Raw genomic sequence first — 21,656 nt, 5'->3', positions numbered from 1 at the left:
ATTTTTAACTCTAGCCAAATGTGGTCTACTTTTTTTCATGAATCTAGTAAGATCAAAGCTCAGAGTCAATATTAGTGATATATATAAACCAAGATGGAAATGCATCCTAACACTCTACCCCATAGTACCCAAGAACGATTCTGTTTTAACCTGCCTTCTGCCTCTGTTTCAATTCCATTTTTAAGTGTTTTTGAAATAAAGTGATAAAGAAATCAACACCTTTATATATATTAATTATATTTCAGAATAACAGTGTGTAAACTGCCTGTCAAAAATTTGGTGACCTTGTGTGCAGTTAAGATGGCTAACCAAGGGGCACCTGGGTGGCTCAGTTGGTTAAGCGACTGCCTTTGGCTCAGGTCATGATCCTGGAGTCCCAAGATCGAGTCCCCCGCCGCCCCCCCCAATCAGGCTCCCTGCTCAGCAGGGCGTCTGCTTCTCCCTTTAACCCTCCTCCCTCTCATGCTTTCTCTCTATCATTCTCTCTCAATAAATAAATAAAAATCTTAAACAAAAAACGATGGCTAACCAAGGTATGAGCTATACATGGCATATATCAGCATAATATAAGGTAATATTTCAAAGTACAGATCACATGCTGTTTGTTGGTGGGTAGTGAAATCACTTTAGCAAATCACTATCAACACCTTTTTTTAATGGAACACAATAGAAAATAGAGGGATAATGAAATTTTTGTTTTATGAAAATGTTCACTCATTTTTATACATATGCATGTGTTCATGTACAGTGTCATAATGTAAACTGTAGTTCTTACTGTGGTTGCAACTTTAAAATCACGAAAGTTTATAGTATTAGTCCATGTTCTAGCCAGCAGCATCCTTTCAGCTGAACGAAATAATGTACCATGATTCTGGTGTTCTGAATTTTTCACATCATGAACTTGTGTTTCTCAGAGGTGGGATTAACTGTTAAGTAAAATCACACTTGGAAAATATCACTTAACATCACTGAGAGTGCCATCAAAGGAAGAAGCAGTGAAAGCAAATTGGAGGTTATCAGCCACATAGGAGAAAAGTGAGCACATCACTGAAATGGCAGACATAATTCTCTCTGAGAACTTGTCAGACAGTATAAGATATAACGGTGCCGCTAAGTGTGGAACATCCTAAGTACAACAGACTTCATGTACAGGAATTCCTGTGTTGGAGAAAGTGAAAAACAAAGCAATTAACTGCTGTACAATAATGTGACAATTACTTTCTTTCATGACTAAGCATTCAGCTCCCAGTAGCTATTTACAGTTTTTATAGTAATGCAAGATATTTAACACAACCAACTCTTTTTTAACCTGTTGGAAAGCATCTCTTTTTCCTTTATTTCTTATGAAAAGTTTCATTTTGGTGTCAGCATTTTAAATTAAAAAACTTTTTCAAGGAACCTAGTCATTGTTTAAATCAATAAAAGATGATCGTTACTCAGTGGTGAACAGTTTGGATCACTTCTTCGTTGCTACTGAAAGAAATCCAGGGCGCTTGGGTGCTCAGTCAGTTCAGCTGCTGCCTTCGGCTCAGCTCGTGATGTCAGAGTCCCGGTATCGAGATCCGCCATTGGGCTCCTTGCTCAGTGGGGAGTCTGCTTCTCCCTCTCCTTCTGCCCCTCCCCCTACTTATGTGCTTCTCTCACGCTCTGTCTCTCAAATAAATAAAAGCTTAAAAAAAAAGAAAGAAATCCATATTTTGGCATCATCCTTACAATTGTTATGAATAAAAAATGTATACAGCTACACATTTAGGTATTTCTGGTCATGGGGCTTATTGTTGATACTTCTTACCTAGATAGATAAACTGAGGTGATATGGCTGGCCCAAGGTCATGCAGCTCACCTATGTATTAACCTTCTAAGTGGTCAGTGACAAAGTAATGTTTATCTTTATAAAGGGGGTCATAACTAGCTTCATTAGTACAGTGCTGGGAACATAGTGGGCTATCAGCAAATGTTTATGGAATGAATTAGCCAATATAGTATTAAATTTCAACACTTCATATTCATGCCATTTTCTTGAACTTGTGGCCTGTTTCTTTTAAGTTTTATCAGTTGTGATTTTTAAACATCTCCTTAGTTCACTGAATTTTCAGAGCCCTTTTGACAAATGTTACCAGTAGTTAGAGGCGATAAACCAATGTATCAGCTGTTCTAAATTAAAAATTAAGATTATCAATTTGCTTAGTTTTTGCTGCACCTGTCCTACTGGTTGTGCCATTTCTCTCTCTGCTCTTCCCCCTTAGCCAGGAAGAACTTCCAGCTCACTAGAACAGATTGCTATCCCTCCCACAAATAAGCACGGTCTTACACATTTGGCAGCATTGAAAAGGCTCGTTTCAAAAAGCCTAGTTAGAAGCTTCCTCCAGAACTCCTGTGAGTTAGTGGTGTGTTTATTACAACAGACCTTTCATCATTGTCTTCATTAAACCTGGTCCTTGTCTCATAGGAAGGAGTGGAGAGAACCATTCTTGCTTAGACTTCATCAATGGCTTTATTAAAGCTACTCATTTATATTAATCAGCATGCAGATGAGGGCTCATCTGGGTTGTTTGTGCCCAGGTGGTGGGTGAGTAGGTTTACCCCTTATTTGGCCACTGCGCTGCTCCCTGTGTTCTTCAGAGGTCGCTTCTCCACCGAGGCTGCCAGCCTGAAAGCGCTGGCTGAGCACTGGGGACTGAATCCACCTGGAACAAAGTCGTTTGCTTAAACCCAGTTTGTAAATGATAAAGTGCTTTACAAATGTTAGATGTTATTATTGGTCTCTGTGGGAGAGCGCTACTCCTTCACCAGTTCCTCTACTTCACCTTGGTGATGTAAGTAAATCTTTACATCTTTAAATGCATTTCTCGAATGTTTCATTGGTATGAAGAGGAACTAAAGAAAGAGTGAAGCTCACTGCCCTGGTTACTATTAGCAGGCTCTTCGGCATCCTTTCTCTATAGAAGTGCTTCTCTGTAAGACATTTTTATTGACAATATAGTTTTTGTGGCTTAAAAAAAAATCTTGACTATATCCCTTCAAATACCGAAGCTCTTTGGAAAGGACATATTTATGCTAAATCTCTTTTGTTCCTCCCAAGATGGATATGAGAATTAATTTTTCCCCAAGGGCGGTTTACCTTTGCTACTGCTTCATGCATTGCTGTTTCTTCCTGGAGGTGGGGGAGGGGGTGCAATAAATTTGTGTGTAATTAATGCCATCAGCACTGCAGATGCGTGCACACACATGACTGCTTCCTTTGCTAGCAGCTGTTAAGAGTAGTAAAGGCTGAGGGGCTGTGTGTTCATTTGCCTCCTAAATAGAGTGATGGATCACACGTTGTCTTGTCATTCCACGGTGTAGTAAAAACTGTCATTAAGATAACCTTTTCGGCGCAAGTTTTTGAAAGATGATTATAAATCTGTAATAGCCTCCACAGTTTCTGTATACCAACAAGTTAAGTACATAGCAACCTTTTTAAAGTGAGTTAAAATACAACTATACTACCTTACTACGTCAACTCAGGTTATGCTGGCTTGAGCTTTTAATGAGCCACATTAGTTGATAGTTAACATTTTTCTAAAGATATAGCTGTATTTTACTTATAATTTGGGATAGGCGATCCTTTGCTCCAATCAAGTGGTCTGGATTACTAGTTAACCATCTACAACTCAGTTGAGACTCTTCGTTTGTGAAATGCTAACTGACAGTACTTCTCGATCACATTCATTGAGAGAGGCACAACTTGTCTACACAGAACGCTTACCACCACTTACTGATCTTATTTTTGCTAATCCGAGAACTATTGATTGATCAATATATCCCAGAAATCAGTTTGTGGACACAGCTTAGGAAGGCTCTCCGAGACAAAAAGCAGAGCATGTTCCTAACTCCCCACCCCAGCCCATGGAAATAGGTTTATTGTTTTACCCGATCATAAAAGCAGTACAATAAAAGGCAGAAAATGTGGTACATTGTAAATTTAAGCCATTATTAAGTTTAGTAATTATAAATTTAAGCAGTTTGGAAAAGTTGAAAGAGAACATTTTTTATTTTATTTTTTTTAAGATTTACTTATTTGACAGAGATAGAGAACATAAGTAAGCAGAGCAGCAGGCAGAGGGAGAGGGAGAGGGAGAAGCAGGCTCTCCACTGAGCAGGGAGCCCGATGTGGGGCTCAATCCCAGGACCCTGGGATCATGACCTGAGCTGAAGGCAGATGCTTAACTGACTGAGCCACCCAGGTGCCCCGAAAAAGAACATTTTTTTATTAAAAATCATCCAGGAGCTTACCACTAACACATTATCATTCTTATTAATGTTTTGTTTTCCTTTCAGACTTTTTTCTTGGCATATATAAACACATAGATTGACCTCATTTTGTTTTAAAAATTCCTATCGTGCTATTCTGTTTTGTAGCCAGCTTTTTTCTTTTCCTTAAGACATTACAGATATCCTTGTATAGCAGTGTGAGGATGTTATTTGGTTATTGTTCTCTTACCGTCCCTACTTCTCCCAATTCCTATTTTTTATGATAAGAATTTTAGTCAGCTCAGGGCATAATCACCACAACACCTCTTGTAAGTACATATGTATCGCTTTTGCTTTTCAGTTAAGAAAAATCTTTGAATTGTAGTTACCCTTGCCAAAAGATAAAGAATGAAGCAATTACATATTCCCCTGAGACTGATGAAATTTGTCCTCTAAATTAACCGTTTAAGAAATTCATTCCATCAATTACACCTCAATAAAATAATAATAATAAATTTATTGCATACAAGGTGGCCCAAGAAGCCAGCTCATCCCATTGACAGTCTGAACAGTTACCACTTCTGGCTCACTGAAATCTAGGGTGTTACTCAGAAGATGGGGGGAAGAGTATACAACATTGCTGTACAGTCAGATTTCAACAGGACAAATTGGAGAGAAAAGCATTTTTGTACTACACGTGCAGGTAAGCAATTCTGCCATTCTTGCACCCTCCGGAAATGCAGAAAATAAAAAAACTTACCTCCTATTTGATTACTCTCTAGACAGCTAAAGTAAACTTTACAACATGAATGGTGACAGATTCTCTTCAACGTGTTCTATGTATTTACTCAGTAGAGAGGAAGCAATGCAGCTAACTAGAGCCATTATTTGTTTGACTCACCTTTGCACTTAAACCTGATATCATTCTGAATCTGATAGTATAAATTCTTCCCAAGCATTAGAGCCAGTCAAGACCCAGAACTCAGCAATGTTGACCTTTAATTGACCCGTGGAGGACGTTTTTGTAAGCTGGTGGGGTGGGCTACCAGTTGTAATGGTTTAAAAAATGGAAATGGTTCAGAAAATGGAAATTGTTTCCATTATATATCATTATGATTCTAGGTATTGAAACCAAGGGGGACTGGGTACAAACACTTTCACAAAGTAATCAGAATTCAGATAGAAAGGTCCATGTAAAGAGAACAGATAAAAGTAATAATCTGGGGGCGCCTGGGTGGCTCAGTCGTTAAGCGTCTGCCTTCGGCTCAGGTCATGGTCCCAGGGTCCTGGGATCGAGCCCCACATCGGGCTCCCTGCTCAGCAGGAAGCCTGCTTCTCCCTCTCCCACTCCCCCTGCTTGTGTTCCCTCTCTTGCTGTGTCTCTCTGTCAAATAAATAAATAAAATCTTTTTTTTAAAAAAGATTTTATTTATTTGAGACAGATAGAATGAGAGAGAGAGAAAGCACATGGCGGGGTGAGGGTCAGAGGGAGAAGCAGACTCCCCGCCGAGCAGGGAGCCCGATGCGGGACTCGATCCCGGGACTCCGGGATCATGACCTGAGCCGAAGGCAGTCGCTTCACCAACTGAGCCACCCAGGCACCCAAATAAATAAAATCTTTAAAAATAATAATAAAAATCGGAGCAGAAATGACTCTTCAAAGTTTACAAAAAAGCAGTTTTCAAGTTTACATGCCAAATTATAAATACTAAAATTTGCATTTCTAGAAGCTCTGAATCAGAATCGGAAGGGACCTTAAAGAGTTATGTTTTGCAACTTCCCTCATTTTATATTTGAGAAAACCCCAAACTCAGAGAAATTAATCGGTTTGCACCAGATCTCACAATGGAATTAGTAGTAAGCCTTGAAGTGGAATCTAGATTCCCTGGCTCCTAATGCTCTGCTCTGTTTCATTACAGTCCTCTAATTTGTTGGGCTCCCAAGAGTGGCTAACACTGACGCTCTTTTAGTCTATCTTCTTTTTTGTAGTAGAAAGTATTTGTGAGGCGCCTGGGTTGCTCAGATAGTTAAACGTCTGCCTTCGGCTCAGGTCATGATCTCTGGGTCCTGGGATTGAACCCCACGTCAGGCTCCCAGCTCAGCGGGGAATCTGCTTCTCCCTCTGCCTCTCCCCCCCTGCTCGTGCTCTCTCTTCTCTCTCTATCGCAAATGAATAAATAAAATCTAAGAGAAAGAAAGGAAGAAAGGAAGAAAGGAAGAAAGAAAGAAAGAAAAAGAATTTGCTTGTCCCCCCTGGGCCTGAGAAACAGAAGTCCTTGAATCTTATCTAGAGCACCAAGAAGTGGGGGGCTTGGCCCCTTAGTCCCAGGAGATCTGGCAATTAGGCTTCTGGATTCTCTGGCTGCCACTATCCTTGCTACCATTTGGTTGCTGGAACAAATCACTCCACAAGAATCTGAAGGAGAAAAGTATCATTAAGCAGGTGTTTTCTGGGGCGCCTGGGTGTCTCAGTCAGTTAAGTGTCTGCCTTCGGCTCAGGTCATGATCCCAGGGTCTTGGGATCAAGCCCTGCATCGGATTCTGCTCACTGGGGAACCTGCTTCTCCCTCTCCCTCTGCCTACCGCTCTGCCTACTTTGCTCTCTGTCAAATAAATAAATAAAAATCTTAAAAAAAAAACACAGGTGCTTTCTTATATTTAAGTACATCATGTGTCAAAACAGGTGAATGCCTATGTTAGTAAGCCATATATTGAAAAAGGTTCAGATCACTAACTGGTCTTGTTAAAGTATGTGTAGCTGGTAGTCCTGTGGTCTTTCTAGAAATATTACAATTTTACAGGAGGATGATAAACAAATCTCTCTTTTGTATAATTTTAAAAGTAAAGTCAACATTTCAGGCAATGGAAAGAGATTTACATGTACACCGAGTAAGTCACCCATGCCTGGGAAACATTCAGCTCCCCTAGGCTATTCCTGCTTTTCATAATTTCTTACCTTCCTCGACTTGTTAACCCAAGGAACTCCAAAGCTTTTTCCTCAGTGGTCGTCATTGGCTTTGGAGGTGTATCCTGCTCAAATAAGTAAGGCTTATTTGGAAGTATGGGTCATTTATAAATGATGAACTTGTAAGTGCAGGTCTGTCTATATTTGCTAATTACATTAAAGAGAAAAAGAGTGAGAGAATAAAATGTTTCTGTTGCTTCTGCCTGGTCTGGAATTTCAAGGAAGTAAAGGCATAGTCTAGTTATCCAGAGCCATTGTTAAAAGTTCATGCCATCATTTTGACACTGAGTGTTGGACTTTCTCTTTATAAATCCCTCTGTACTTTACCAGAGCTGGTCTCAGAGCTCAAACTGTTTCAAAACCATAACATTTCTTAGTGAGTGATTGATCTGTATTACATGTCCAGCCATCAGGGGGATCTTGGGATGTTGCTTGTATAAACTGTAATCCAATCTGGTGCTGTGCATTTAGTTACAATCTTTCATAGACCTATTGGCGATACTCTATCCTCCTGGATTTGGGAATAGGGCTTATCTGATACCTTCGGGGGAAAAAAATCCATTCATTTTCTTTCTTCCCCACTTAAATAACTCAACACATCTGGTAACACTGTAGGATCATTGTCCTTCTAGTTCCTCTACAGCTCATATTGCTACAATATTTCTTAAGTATTTGGTTACCTAAAGGGCAATGTGATTAAAAAAAAAAAAGACTTTGTATAGGTCTTACAAATTAACCCATCCGCAGAGCTAGGAAAAAAAAAAAAAGCCTTTAATCAGCAAAATTTCCATATCAGCAACCTTGTCTGTGTTATACAGTATGAATGGAAATATAAATTTGGAGATAAATGACCATGTGTTAAAATTTTAAATCAAGTCTTCCCACAAATTAATATAATTTGCCTCTAAGAAAATGTTTATTAAGTCTAGGGTACCTGAGATTAAAGTATCTTGTTGTTTGGGTCTGTATCCTTTGGCTTAATAATGTCTTCAATTACAAGAATGATAAAAGCTGAAACAGAATCCTTTAATTCAATCAGAACTGAGCTAAATTTTAGGAAGCAGAGAGTGGGAATCAGATACGGGAACTGCATAATATCGGAAGCTAAACATACAAGATATTAAGACATAAGAAGCGGTTGGGGCTGCTTTAGGAATTCCTGTTTGAAACAACTGCATTGAACATTAAAGCAAATACCACTATTCTATTCTCCCGAATTAAGGTGGTTTATGCAAACAACTCTAAATTGTACAGTAGTTCCAAAGAGACTGTTTTCTGCTTGTTTTTTTTTTAAGATTTTATTTATTTATTTGAGAGAGAGAGAGAATGAGAGATAGAAAGCACAAGAGGGAAGAGGGTCAGAGGGAGAAGCAGACTCCCTGCTGAGCAGGGAGCCCGATGTGGGACTCGATCCCGGGACTCCAGGATCATGACCTGAGCTGAAGGCAGTCGCTTAACCAACTGAGCCACCCAGGCGTCCTATTTTCTGCTTGTTTTACATTCTGGAACAAGATCAAAGCTTTTGATTTTGCTTGATTTTTTTTTTTAATAGCCTGAGCCTTGGAAATAATACATATTTGATGAATATGATTTCACTATTGCAGTTCTGTAAAAATTTTCAATGTTCATGGTACCTTTGACCCAGGGGCCCTACACCAAATATATCCACAGTGCATTTTAAGTACAACAGAATGAACACATTTGAAAGGTTAACCATTCTTTTGCTTTTGCTTTTCTTTCTGTATTAAGTATGAAAATTAGCATTATAATGACTCCCAGAATGGAGATATTGAAAAAGTATCCACCTGACAGAAATAAACATACAGAAAATAAATCGAATTAAGATTTCATTAGGTATCTGAAATTTAAGCTTATGTTCAAAATGGCTATTACTGGATTTTCATGTATATTAAGTTCAATGCTATGCTTGTAAGGTTTTTTTTTTCTTGAATTATGCCTGAAAAAAAATTGGATCACAGCTCTAATATCCAGGTGGGCAGAGCCATTTGCCAGGATCTTTGTATATAACCCCATTTTTTCCATCAAGCACAAAATATTGCCTTGCTACTAAGCCTTCTGAGGCATTCTGAGGTAGAAATGAGGGCAAAAATTGTATAATTGTTTCTCTTAATGTTTTTTATTGTTTTTTAGGTTGTGGAACTTTTAGCAAGTGCTCTTATGGACTTGGTACAAGGAGTATACCATGAAAATTCTGCTTTAGCAAAGGTAAGGATTTGGTATTCATTCTAAAATGTTAAGTTAAAAACCCTTGTGGTGAAACTAGAAATGATGAGCGAAAATGTCCTTCTTGTTTTATGTTTAAATTGTACATGACATTTTTTTTTAGATTAGTGTATTGGCTACAAATTCATGGCCATACGCTTAGTACATAGCAGATTTGGCCAATTAAAACAACCTCTTATCCTCTGGCTGGATTCACAGCCCAGTAGACTCCAGGATGCTGCTGGCTGGCTGGTAGCACTGTCACCAGGCAGGCAGGGCAGCCTGCCTCAGCCTTGCCCCCAGGGGAAGGGGCCTCCCATGTCCCCGCAGAGTGGACATGGTCTGAAGAAGACGACTTTTGAGGGGCATGAGGCAGGAAGGTCTTTTATATCCAAGATCCAGAATTTACTGCATTATGAAATTCTCTGTGATAAGAAGTAGGATGGTTGTGCAATCGGATCATTTTCATTAATTATATAGATCTAGAATTAAGGGTTTTTGACTCATTTAACAGGACATCTTACGGGTTAGGTTTTATTTCTTTAAAATGCAATTATTTCATTCAGTAGGATACTGAATGTGAAGCAATTGCCTCATTGACCACCACCATCATTTAACATGGTATATACTGTTATACGGGATTCCTATCTTAGTGTTTCATTATTCTAACTTCTTTAGCATCTGTATTAGCAAGATTTCACTCACTGCAAATTAGAGAAAATATGCACATATGCACATCTTAGGCTTTTTGACATTTCCATTTGAAAAAAGAGAGAGATTTTACTGTAAATGAAACATAGGGCATGAGCAACTTGGATAAGAAATTTAGAAGTATAACCCAGGGACTCTGGGTGGTTCAGAGAATGGATAGTAATATATGAAGAATTGTACCTTGAACGTCTGCTAACATTTGGTTCAAGGAACCACAGTTCCCAGTAGGCATATCTAGCTTCACCTAAGCAGCATAGTGCTATGTGGGGGTCTATCAGGATATACGACCACAGTGGGTCCCCCTTTGTTGCATTTTTCAAAAACCTAGCAAACTTCACTACCATAGCTAAGGGTTAATAGCAGACTGTAAAATGGAGGATTCCTGGTCTAGTTCCACTTGTAAAAAGTTGCCTCATATATAGTATAACGAAGATGATAGCTGAGCACATAACACCATGGTAAGTGATTCATCTGTGTTTCTTCATTTCATCTTCACAGAAATCCTGCTAGCAGATACTACTGCTTCCCCATTTCCCCATTTTATGTATGTGAAAACTGAGGTTTAGAAAAGATTAAATATTTGCCCACAGTCATACCATTTGTTAGCTGAGATTTGAACCTCAGAGCTCAGACTCTTCACCTCTCATTTTTTGCCTCTGTACGTTAATGAAACCCGATTTGTTAGCCTCCCTGTGCCATACCTGAGATCCCACCATGTATGATGATTATAGTGACCTCTTCTGGTGGTTGAAGCATTGCTCTCCCCTGGGATAGTTCCAAGGTGTTCAGCTTAGGTCCATGTAAGGTATTAATAGTTTACAGTTAAGTAACATAATTTTTAAGTAAAAGTGTTATTACTGGTTTTAGGGTTCTTGATTTATTATTTATTCGCTCTTATTCTTTATCCACTATAATTAGCCTAATTTGTTAATAATTTTGTGAACATTTGTTACGTACTTTCTATATGTCAGGCAGACCTCACAGCAACAACAATAATAAATGCTCAGATAGCACTTTATAGTGTGCTTATACTCTCTTTCTATCCAATCACCCATGAAAAGGGTGACATGTGTTGGTATGCCCATATTAGAGAGGAAAAGCCTGAAATTCAGGGATGATAAATGGCAGGAAAGCAGAGTGTCTGGAAACTATTTGTTGATGCATGTTTCACAGTGACATGATCTGAACCCAGGTTTTTTGACTCCCAAGTCCCACATAATCTGTTTCTTCCTGGGAGAGAGAAAAGAGGAAGCAACAAAAGTCTTTGAAGGACTGTTGATCATACGTGTACTGCCACTTAGCAAGCACTGATTGCTGACTTTGATTAGCTAATTTCACTCAAAAGAATCCGTAATAATGCTTTGTTCATCTGCCGTCTTTCCCTACCAGCCCCTCAAACGCAGCCCTTTCAAGCTCTAGAGACCTTCTTTAAGCAATTACGTTTCTGAATATAGCCAAACCATTTAAAGAGCTGTTTTGGTTTTGTGTTTTTTCTACTTAGTTTTGTTTTGTTTTATAACGGAAGCAGAATGCATAGTTGAACCAAAGCTGTGGGAGAGCTTCTCGATGCCTCCGTTTGTGCCCCAGGTCCAATTTAGGTTAACCACATTTCCCTTCCTAACCAGAAAAATTCTGGCTTTTTTCCCCGGCCTCTTAAGTGTGCTGGCCATTGCGATGGCAGTTCAGAATTTGGGTTTTCGGACTTGGCCCAGAACTCACTTCTGAGGCAGAGAGAGCACTGCCCCACATGGAGAGCCTTCAAGGTTTTCCTGTTCTGGCTCGATTGGGAAGCAGCCGCAAGTGGAGGTCATGTGGGAAGTAAGTGGCACAACCTCCGTAGCCGTGGGCCAATTCGGCACACAAAAGAATTGCTTTGTGATTTAAAATCAGCTGCAAACCATTTCATCTCCCTAGGGAGAAGAGAACACAATAGCAGTCTGTTTTCTATATGGCTACTTAATGCAGTGATGGAGAACCTGGGTAGTACAAAAATAGCTCTGTGGAGTCATAGCTCTGTGACCAGGGTAGATGCTTTAAAAGCAAATGGAGGGGAATTATAACTGAACATGTTCAAAACCACCTTCTCCGGGAGTTTGTAGAGTAATTACCTAATCCTCCTTTAAACTATGAAAATTGAGGTGACTTCTGTCAGGAATACTTGACAGATCATAGGTAAATTGTGATAATGTAAACATTCGAAGTAATTTTGGAAATTCATCCTTTGTTCTAGCCATTGAAAAATAACATTTTTGGGGTGCCTGGGTGGCTCAGTTGTTAAGCGTCTGCCTTAGACTCAGGTCATGTTCCCAGGGTCCTGGGATCGAGCCCCACATCCAGCTCCCTGCTCGGCAGGGGGCCTGCTTCTCCCTCTCCCACTCCCTCTGCTTGTGTTCCCTTTCTCTCTGTGTCTCTCTCTGTTGGGTAAATAAATAAAATCTTTAAAAAAAAGAAAAGAAAAATAACATTTTTATTTTTGTGTTTGCTAGTGTGTGAGCCATTTTTTCCTTGTGCTTTCTTTAGTGTTTGTAATTTTTCCCCTCCCTCTACCTGTTTTTGTTGTTAGCTAATTGAAAAAAAGCAGATTAAATAGAAAAATTGCCTTTTAAATGCAGTGGTTGTTTACCATTCTAAGAATTCCCCAGTCAAGTTCTGCCTTGTACATTGTATTCATGTTGCTCACTGTATGCACTAAATATTTTGCACAGACCTTTATATCTAAAATCTTTTTAACGTAATCATCTTATACCTTGTTTCTAATTAGAAAAGTAACTGCATGTTCATTAAATAAAAATTGAAAGCATAGTAAAAGGTCGAGAGGAAAATAAAAATTATTTTACATAAGCCATCCCCCAGAAATGAATCATGATTATACTTCAGTGTATTTCCTTCTAGATTTCATTCTGTATTTCTACCATTTTAGAGTTATTATTCTATAAAAGTTTTTGTTCTGATTTATTCCCCAGGATTTGTTATTAAAAGTCTTCAAAATTGTTATTAAAAGTCTTCAAAATTGTCAGTTAAGCATCTGCCTTCAGCTCAGGTCATGATCCCAGGGTCCTGGGTTGGAGTCCTGCATCGGGCTCCCTGCTCAGCGGGAAGCCTGCTTCTCCCTCTCCCTCTGCCTGCCGCTTCCCCTGCTTGTTGCTCTCTCTCTGACAAATAAATAAAATCTTTAAAAAGTAAAATAAAAGTCTTCAAAATTTAATTTTAATGGCTGTTTAATATTTCTCCCTACTACTATACTATAATTTACTGAACCATTCCACAATTTTTGGATACTCTGTTTTCTTTTTTTTCATGACTTTATTTTTTTTTTAAGATTTTATTTATTTATTTGACAGAGAGAGAGAGAGGGAACACAAGAAAGGGGAGAGGGAGTGGGAGAGGGAGAAGCAGGCTTCCCGCTGAGCAGGGAGCCTGATGCGGGTGGGGCTGGGTCTGGGACCATGACTTGAGCCAAAGGCAGACTCTTAACAACTGAGCCACCCAGGTGCCCCTTTTTTCATGAATTTAAACAATACTGTGATGAACTTAGTGTATGTAACTCTGCTGTATTTCACACTATTTGCTAAAAAAATCTGAAAGTGAGATTTTTTTAATCAAAAATAATATTTTCAGTATATTCCTATGCAGAAAAAGTTTGCTATCCTTAGAAAAGCATGCTTATGTGGCTCAGTCAGTTAAGCATCCAACTTGATTTTGGCTCAGGTCACGGTCTCACAGTCGTGGGTTGGAACCCCGAGCTGGGCTTGTGCTCAGAGGTGGAGCCTGCTTGAGATTCTCTCCCTCCCTCTCCCTTTGCCCCTCCCCCCTAAAATAAATAAATTCTTTTTTTTTTTTTTTTTTTTAAAAAGGAAAGCCTGCTTATAAGCTTGGCCCTTGGCTGGCATCTGGGAACTTGGATTTTAGGAGTGTCTGTACCATCATCTAACTGATAAGTGAGGCTCACTGTGCCCAAACTGTTTCTGCAAACAATGTGGTTTACTTTGAATACCTGCTTTCCTTCTGGAAGTCTGGAATTTTGTTATATGCTAGACAGGGGGTGACCAACCCCTACGAAAAAAGTGAGCACGGAGTCTCCAATGAATTTCCCCGGTAGACAGCATTTCATATATGTTATCACATGTGCTAATTCTTGGAGGAATCACTCATATCCTGTGTGACTCCACTGGTAGAGGATTCTTGGAAACTTGTGCCCAGCTTCCTGTGGACTTCATCTCATGTACCTTTTTCCCTCTCCTGGTTTTGCTTTGTATCCTTTTGCTGTAATAAACCGTGAGTTTGACTATATGTTGAGTCCTATGAGTCCTCCTAATAAGGCATCAAACCTTGGAGTGGTCTTAGAGACCCCTACACACTCTTTTTCTGATTCTGTATTTATTTCCCACCTGCTCCTATTCCTTCTTTGAGAATCCAGTCAAGGTCCTCTACAACACTCATGTTGGTGTTGAAATGGGGAATAGCACACCTGTTTCCTGTCTTCATAGATTCTGCTCATGTTGGCTTGGCTCCAGTCTCAAGAAAGTGAGAAGGTTTTAAAGAGGATCCAGTTCTCTTGGAAAAGAACTGGTTTTTAAGAGTCATTAAAATTACAAAGATCCCTTCTATTTTTTTCCAAGCATATATTATACTTTCAGTAGATGATTCTCTTAAGAGAAGTAGGAAAGGGGCACCTGGGTGGCATGGTTGGCTGAGCGTCTGACTCTTGGTTTTGGCTCAGGTCATGGTCTCAAGGTTGTGAAATTGAGGCCCCCACTGGGCTCCACACTCAGCATGGAGTCTGCTTGGGATTCTCTCTTTCCCTCTCCCTCTGCCCCTCCAGCTTGTGTTCTCTCTCTCTTTCTCAAATAAATAAATCTAAAAAAAAAAGAGAGAGAGAGAGAGAAGTAGGAAAGATAACTTCTCTCCATTTATTGGGGGTTTTTTTTATGCTTATTTTCCTTTAGTCCCTTAGCAGCTTTCAAGTAAAATATAAAAATAAGATAATTCAGTCCACCAGGAATGTATGTATTAGCTCCTACCTGCAAAGCCCAATACCACCTTCTAAAATACAATAAAAAGATGAGCAAGATGAGTTTTGTCCATTGAAAAACATAACAGGAGGAAAATTTGAACAAAAAGTCACATCTGGTTGGGGAAATCAGAAAAGACATCAAGAAGAATGTGATATATGCAGTGGACATTTAAGGATGGGAAGGATGTCTATTGATGGAGAAGGATGGCTTTCCAGGCAGAGGAAACAGCATGATCAAAAGTCAGGAGGCATATTTAAGATCAGGGCTTCATCCATGTTAGAATAAAGGAATCATAAGAATACTGGAAAGGTAGCTTTTGCCACATGCGTGAAGACTTGCAATGCCAGATATAAAGCTAAAACCAGATTTTAGTACTTGAGATAAGAGAGGGATTGAAGATTTTTAAACAAAGGAATTACATGATCAAATAAAGCTAATTCATCAGTGGTCATTACGATGATTTATGGGAGATTAGAGGTATATGAAAAGAATTGGAAAGCTAATATAATAAGGGCTAGGGGTATTCTTCCTCCACTTTAACATAGTTAGTCCCTTCTTGATATTTATACCTACATCAGTATCACCTTTTCAGAGATGAGCCTCACACCCAATCCAAAGGAGCCACCCTACTTAATTCCCTTTATCTTATTAATCACAGTTGTAACCATTTGATATTTTTCTTACGGTTTCTCCAACAAGCATATAAGCCCTATGGGAGGTGGGATTTTGTTGACTATTGTATTCCCAATACCAGAACAGTGCCTAACACATTAGTAGTAGCCGAAAAATGGTTGTTAAATAAATGATATAGCTTTATTGATGTACAATAAACTACAAATATTTAAATTGCACAATCTGTTTTGATATATGTGTGCACCAGTGAAAATATCATCACAATCAATAAATAAACATATCCATTACTCCAAAAACCAGGCTTGCTTACTGCTTGCTACAAAAGCAGGAATCCCCAAAATTCAGTGGCTTTTTTTTAGCTGTAACACAAATCCACTGAAGCATAGCTTCCATCTGAGCCCACATCGTTGCCCCTGCAGGACTTGGGACCAAGGGTAGCCAACACAAATATGCTGATGCACATGCTTCTTGTTGTGCCATGAATAATAAAGGCCGTTGTCTCTGATCCAGGAGTCTTGTGTCTTCTGTTAGCATCCCTAAAACAGTCACAGGCTAACTCATTAGTTTGTATGTAAGGTAAAGCAAAATCTCAGATCCAACAGTTGGAACTCCCAACACAGTGCTGAAGTACTGAGAATGGACATTCTTGCCCTGCTCCTGATGCTAGGAGGAAGACATTCAGTATTTCACCATTAAGTTTGATGTTAGCTGTGGGTTTTTGTTTTTGTTTATAGAGGCTCTTGATTAGTGAAGAAGTTCCCTTGTATTCCTAATTTCCTGAGAGTTTTTATCAGGAATTGATGTTGATTTTGACAATTTTTTTTCTACACCTATTGAGGTGATCATATTTGTTTTTGTTTTTGTTTTCTCTTTTAGGTTTTCCTCTTTTAGTCTATTAATATGGTGAATTAGTTGATTGATTACCAAGTGTTAAACCAGCCTTGCATTCCTGGAATAAACCTCATGTGATCTTGATGCAGTCTCCTTTTCTTATATTGTTGAATATGATGTGCTAAAATTTAGTTAATCTTTGCATCGATATTATTACTAAATAAATTGGGAAATACTTCCTCCTTTGCACTTGTTGGGGAGGAGCCATGGGAGAGGGATAAGCAGACTCCATGCTGAGCATAGAGCCGAACACAGGGCTCAGTGCCACAGCTGAGATCATGACCTGAGCCGCAACCAGCAGTCAGACTCCCAACTGACTGAGCCACCCAGGCACCCCTCCTTTTTTTTTTTTTTTTTTTAAGATTTTATTTATTTGTTTGACAGAGAGAGAGAGAGAGAGCACAAGTAGGCAGGCAGGCAGAGGCAGAGGGAGAAGCAGGCTCCCCGCTGAGCAAGGAGCCCGATGTGGGGCTCGATCCCAGGACCCTGGGATCATGACCTGAGCCGAAGGCAGACGCTTAACCGACTGAGCCACCCAGGCGCCCCTCCTTTTTTATTTTTTTGAAAAAAAAATTTTTTTTTTGTAGAATTAGTGTTATTTCTTCCTTAATTGTTTGATAGAATTCATTAGTGAAGCCATCAGACCTTTCTTTGTGGGAAAGTTGGGGTTTTTTTTTATTACAAATTTAATGCTTTAAAAATGATTGGACTCTTTAGGGTTATGTGTTTGTTTTTGAGTGAACTTTGGTAGTTTATGTCCTATAAAGAAACTGTTTATTTTGTGTAAGTTGTCAGATTTATTAATGTAAAGTTCTTTTTTTTTTTTTAAAGATTTTATTTATTTATTTGACAGAGAGAGACACAGCGAGAGAGGGAACACAAGCAGGGGGAGCGGGAGAGGGAGAAGCAGGCTTCCCGCTGAGCAGGGAGCCCGATGTGGGGCTCGATCCCAGGACCCTGGGACCATGACCTGAGCCGAAAGCAGACGCTTAACGACTGAGCCACCCAGGCACCCCTAATGTAAAGTTCTTAATAATATCCCCACATTATCCTTTTAATATGTGTAGAATTTGTAGTGATGTCACTCCTCTCATTTCTGATGCTGGTAATCGCCCCCCCCCCCAAGAGGCTTAACAATATTATTGATTTCAAAGGACCAGCTTTTGGTTTCACTGACTTTCTGTCTTTTTCACTTTTCTATATTCTTTCTTCTGATTACTTTGGTTTTATTTCCTCTTTTTTTAAGTTTTTTAAGCTGAAATCATTTATTTAAGACCTGCTTTCTTTTTTCTTTTTTCTTTTTTTTAGATTTTTTATTTATTTATTTGACACAGAGAGAGAGAGAGAGAGGGAACACAAGCAGGGGGAGTAGGAGAGGGAGAAGCAGGCTCCCTGCTGAGCAGAGAGCCTAACATAAGGCTCGATCCCAGGACCCTGTGATCATGACCCAAGCTGAAGGCAGAGGCCTAACCAACTGAACCACCCAGGTGCCCCAAGATGTGTTTTCTTTTCTAATATGACATTTAGTGCAATGACTTTCTCTCTGAGTGCTACTTTAGTAACATCCCACAAATTTCATTGTTTTTAAATTTTCATTCAATTCAAACTACTTACTAATTTCTCTTTTGATTTTTTTTTGACTCATAGATTATTTAAAACCCTTGTTATTTAGTTTCTGAGTGTTTTCAGATTTTTCCAGGTGTCTTTCTGTTATTGATTTATATTATATAAATATACTTATATTGATTTATAATACCATTGTGGTTAGAGAACATATTTTATATGGTTTGAATTATTTTAAACATATTGTTTTATGACCCAGATATGATCTATCTTGGTAAATGTTCACGCTGTTGTTTATGCAGTGTTATGTAAATATCAGTTAAGTCAGATTGGTTGATAGTGTCATTAAAGTCTTCTATATCTGTAATGGTTTTCATTCAGCTCATTCTCTCAGATACTAAGAGAAGGGTGTTAAAGTCTCTGAATATAATTGTGGATTTTTTTTTTTTATTTCTCCCCATAATTCTATCAGTTTTTCCATCATGTATTTCAAAGCCCTGCTTTAGGCACATTAACCTTTAGGATCCTTATATTATTTTGATGATTTGATTGTTTTATCATTATCTTTTTTTTAATGACCTTTTTTTTAGTCCTAGTAATATTCTTTATGTTGCTTTTTCTTTTTTCTTTTTTTTCTGATCTCTACCTTATCTGATACTAATATAACCACTCCAGCTTTCTTTTGATTAAAATTATGGTATATCTTTTCCATCCTTGTACTGTTTTTATATTTAAAATGGGCTTCTTATATGCAGTATTTATTTGGATCTTACTCTTTTATTCAGTCTGACAATCTCTACCTTTTAATTAGTGTGTTTAGATCATTTACGTTTGATGTGTTTATTGATATGGTTGAGTTTAAGTCTCCTGTCTTGTTATTTGTTTGCCATTTATCCCATTTGTTGTTTCTTCCCTTTTCTTCTTTTTCTGCCTTCTCTTACATTATTTTTTACAATGTCGTTTTGCCTCCTTTTTTACTTGTTAACTACAACTCTTTGCTACATTTTTAGTGGTTACTCTTGAGTTTATAATATGTATCTTTAACTTATCACAGTCTGGTTTCAAGTGATAGTATACTGTTACTTACAGGGTAGGAAGCTTACAAAAGGTTATTTCTACTCCTTCCCTCTCAGGCTTTGTGTTATTCTCATGTATTTCACTTCCATATATATTATAAATTTCACAATACCATGTTACCATGTTTGCTTTAAACATTCAATTATATTTTAAAAGGGACTTAAATTTTTTTTAAGTCTTTTATATTTATTCCATAGTTAATATCTTCAGTGCTTTTCATTTCTTTCTGTCAATCATCCAGATTTCCATATGGTGTTATTTTCCTCCTTCCTAAAAGATTTCTTTCCACATTGCTTATAGTACAGGTCTGCTGGTGATTAATTCTTCCAGCTTTTGTGTCTGAAAACATCTTTATTTTGACCTTGTTTTTAAGATATGTTCACTGGATATAAAATTCAAGATTGACAATTTTTTTTCTTTCAGTGTTTTAAAGATGTTGCTTCCTTGTCTTCTCACATTGTTTCCAACAAGAAAGTTGCTGCCATCCTTATTTTTGTTCCTCTGTACATAATGTGTCTAAATTTTCTCACGCTGTTTCTGATTTTCTCTTAGCCATCGGTTTGAGCATTTGAATTATGATGTGCCTTGGTGTCATATTTTTTGTTTCTTGTGCCTGGGGTTGGTTCATTAAGCCTCTTAGATCTGTGAGTTTGTTTTTGTCAAACTTGGGGAAATTTTGGTCATTATTTCTTCAAATATTTTTTCTGTCCTCCTCTCTCCTTCTCACAGGGACTGAAATTACTTGTGTAATAGCTTGTTTAATGTTATTCCAGAGCCTACTGATGCTGTATTCTTTTTTTTTTTTCCAGTGTTTTTCTCTTTGCATTTCATTTTAGATAATTTCTATTGGTGTTCATTCAAGTTCACCAATTTATATCTTCCACATTTCTATTTAACATGCTTAGTGTTTCTTCTAGCTCCTAGACCATATGGACCACAGTTATGAAAACTGTTTTAATATCCCTGTCTACTAATTCTATCATCTGTGTCATTTCTGAGTTGATTTCAATTGACTGATTTTTCTCATTATGCATTGTGTTTCCCTACCCCCTCTTTTTTTTTTTTGCATGCTTGGTTTTTGTTGTTGCTGTTGTTGTTTTTTTAAGATTTTATTTATTTATTTGACAGAGAGTGAGAGCACAAGCAGGCGGAGCAGCAGGCAGAAGGAGAGGGAGAAACAGACTCCCCACTGATCAGGGAGCCTAATGCGGGGCTCGATCCCAGGACCCTGGGATCATGACCTGAGCCAAAGGCAGACACTCAACCACCTGAGCCACCCAGGCGCCCCTACATGCTTGGTTAATTTTGATTGGACGCCAGGCACTGTGAATTTTATTTTGTTGGGTTCCAGATATTTTTGCATCTCTATAAATATTCTTGAGTGTTCTTCTAGAATTCAGTTAAGTTACTGGAAAAAGTTTGATCTTTTCAGGTCTTTTAAATTTTGTTAGGCAGGACCAGAATAGCATTTAATGTGGGACTAATTTTCCCCACCTCTAAGGCAAAACCCTTCTGAGTACTCTACTGATACCCTGTGAATTATGAGGTTTTCCACTCCGACTGGTGGGAACAGCAACTATTCCCAGCTCTGTGTGAGCTCTAGGGATTGTTCTCTCTATACCTTCTGTGTGATTCTTGCTTAGACTTAGACTTAGACCGTGTTGTTGCACCCATGCTGAAGATTTCAGGGAAGCCCCCGTACATCTCCAGAGCTCTCTGTGCAGCTCTCTTATCTTGAGTAACCTGCCCTGTGCACCCTGACCCCTAGTTCAAACCCCTTTCATCTCTCTAGACACACTAAACCATCTCCTCAGCTCAAGGAGACTGACCGTTAGACTCTCCTGTGACCTGGCATTCTCTCCAGCAATCAGCTGGATCAGTTAGAAGACTCATTTACTTCCCATCTCTCAGAGATCATGGTCATTTGTTGCCTGATTTCCAGTGTATTAAAGCTCTTGTTTCATATATTTTGTCTAATATTTTAGTAGTTTCAGGTGGAGGAGTAAATCCAGTCTGCTACTCCATCATGGTGAAAGGGCCAGTCCTCATGACTTTATTTTTTGATTTGTGTTGTAATGACTTTTTAAAAAAATAACAAATATAAAATTTTCCCCCTATGACTTTTATGGTGCCTTTGTGTTGCTGGTACCCTACATGCTTATTTTAGTGTGTCTATTGCCATGTGTACTTCAGTCATGAAACTAAGAAATTGAAAATGGCTCCAATGTTTTGCACCTGGTTTACCGGGGGGGGGGGGGGGGAAGATGACATTTTGGGGCCTGGGGGGGTCAGTTGGTTAAAGGGCTGCCTTCGGGGCCGGGTACTGATCCTGGGAGCCCGGGAGA

At 38.7% G+C, this 21,656-nt stretch overlaps 1 protein-coding gene across 4 annotated transcripts in view; it reads left to right on the top strand.

Moving 5' to 3' along the window:
• The window catches only part of PDSS2 (decaprenyl diphosphate synthase subunit 2), a 253,130-nt gene that overhangs the window by 157,886 nt on the left and 73,588 nt on the right, over positions 1-21,656 (top strand). For all 4 annotated transcript variants that reach the window (XM_073893735.1, XM_025863433.2, XM_025863446.2 and 1 more), the window contains one exon: positions 9,350-9,424. In XM_073893735.1, the coding sequence (XP_073749836.1) occupies positions 9,350-9,424 (75 nt within the window). The remainder of the gene's footprint in view (positions 1-9,349; positions 9,425-21,656) is intronic.

The sequence above is a fragment of the Callorhinus ursinus genome, unplaced genomic scaffold (assembly GCF_003265705.2).
Source record: "Callorhinus ursinus isolate GAN/ISIS: 27379988/994484 unplaced genomic scaffold, GSC_fseal_2.0 scaffold6, whole genome shotgun sequence".
Classification (NCBI taxonomy): domain Eukaryota; kingdom Metazoa; phylum Chordata; class Mammalia; order Carnivora; family Otariidae; genus Callorhinus; species Callorhinus ursinus.
This window is presented reverse-complemented; position numbering and strand designations above follow the sequence as displayed.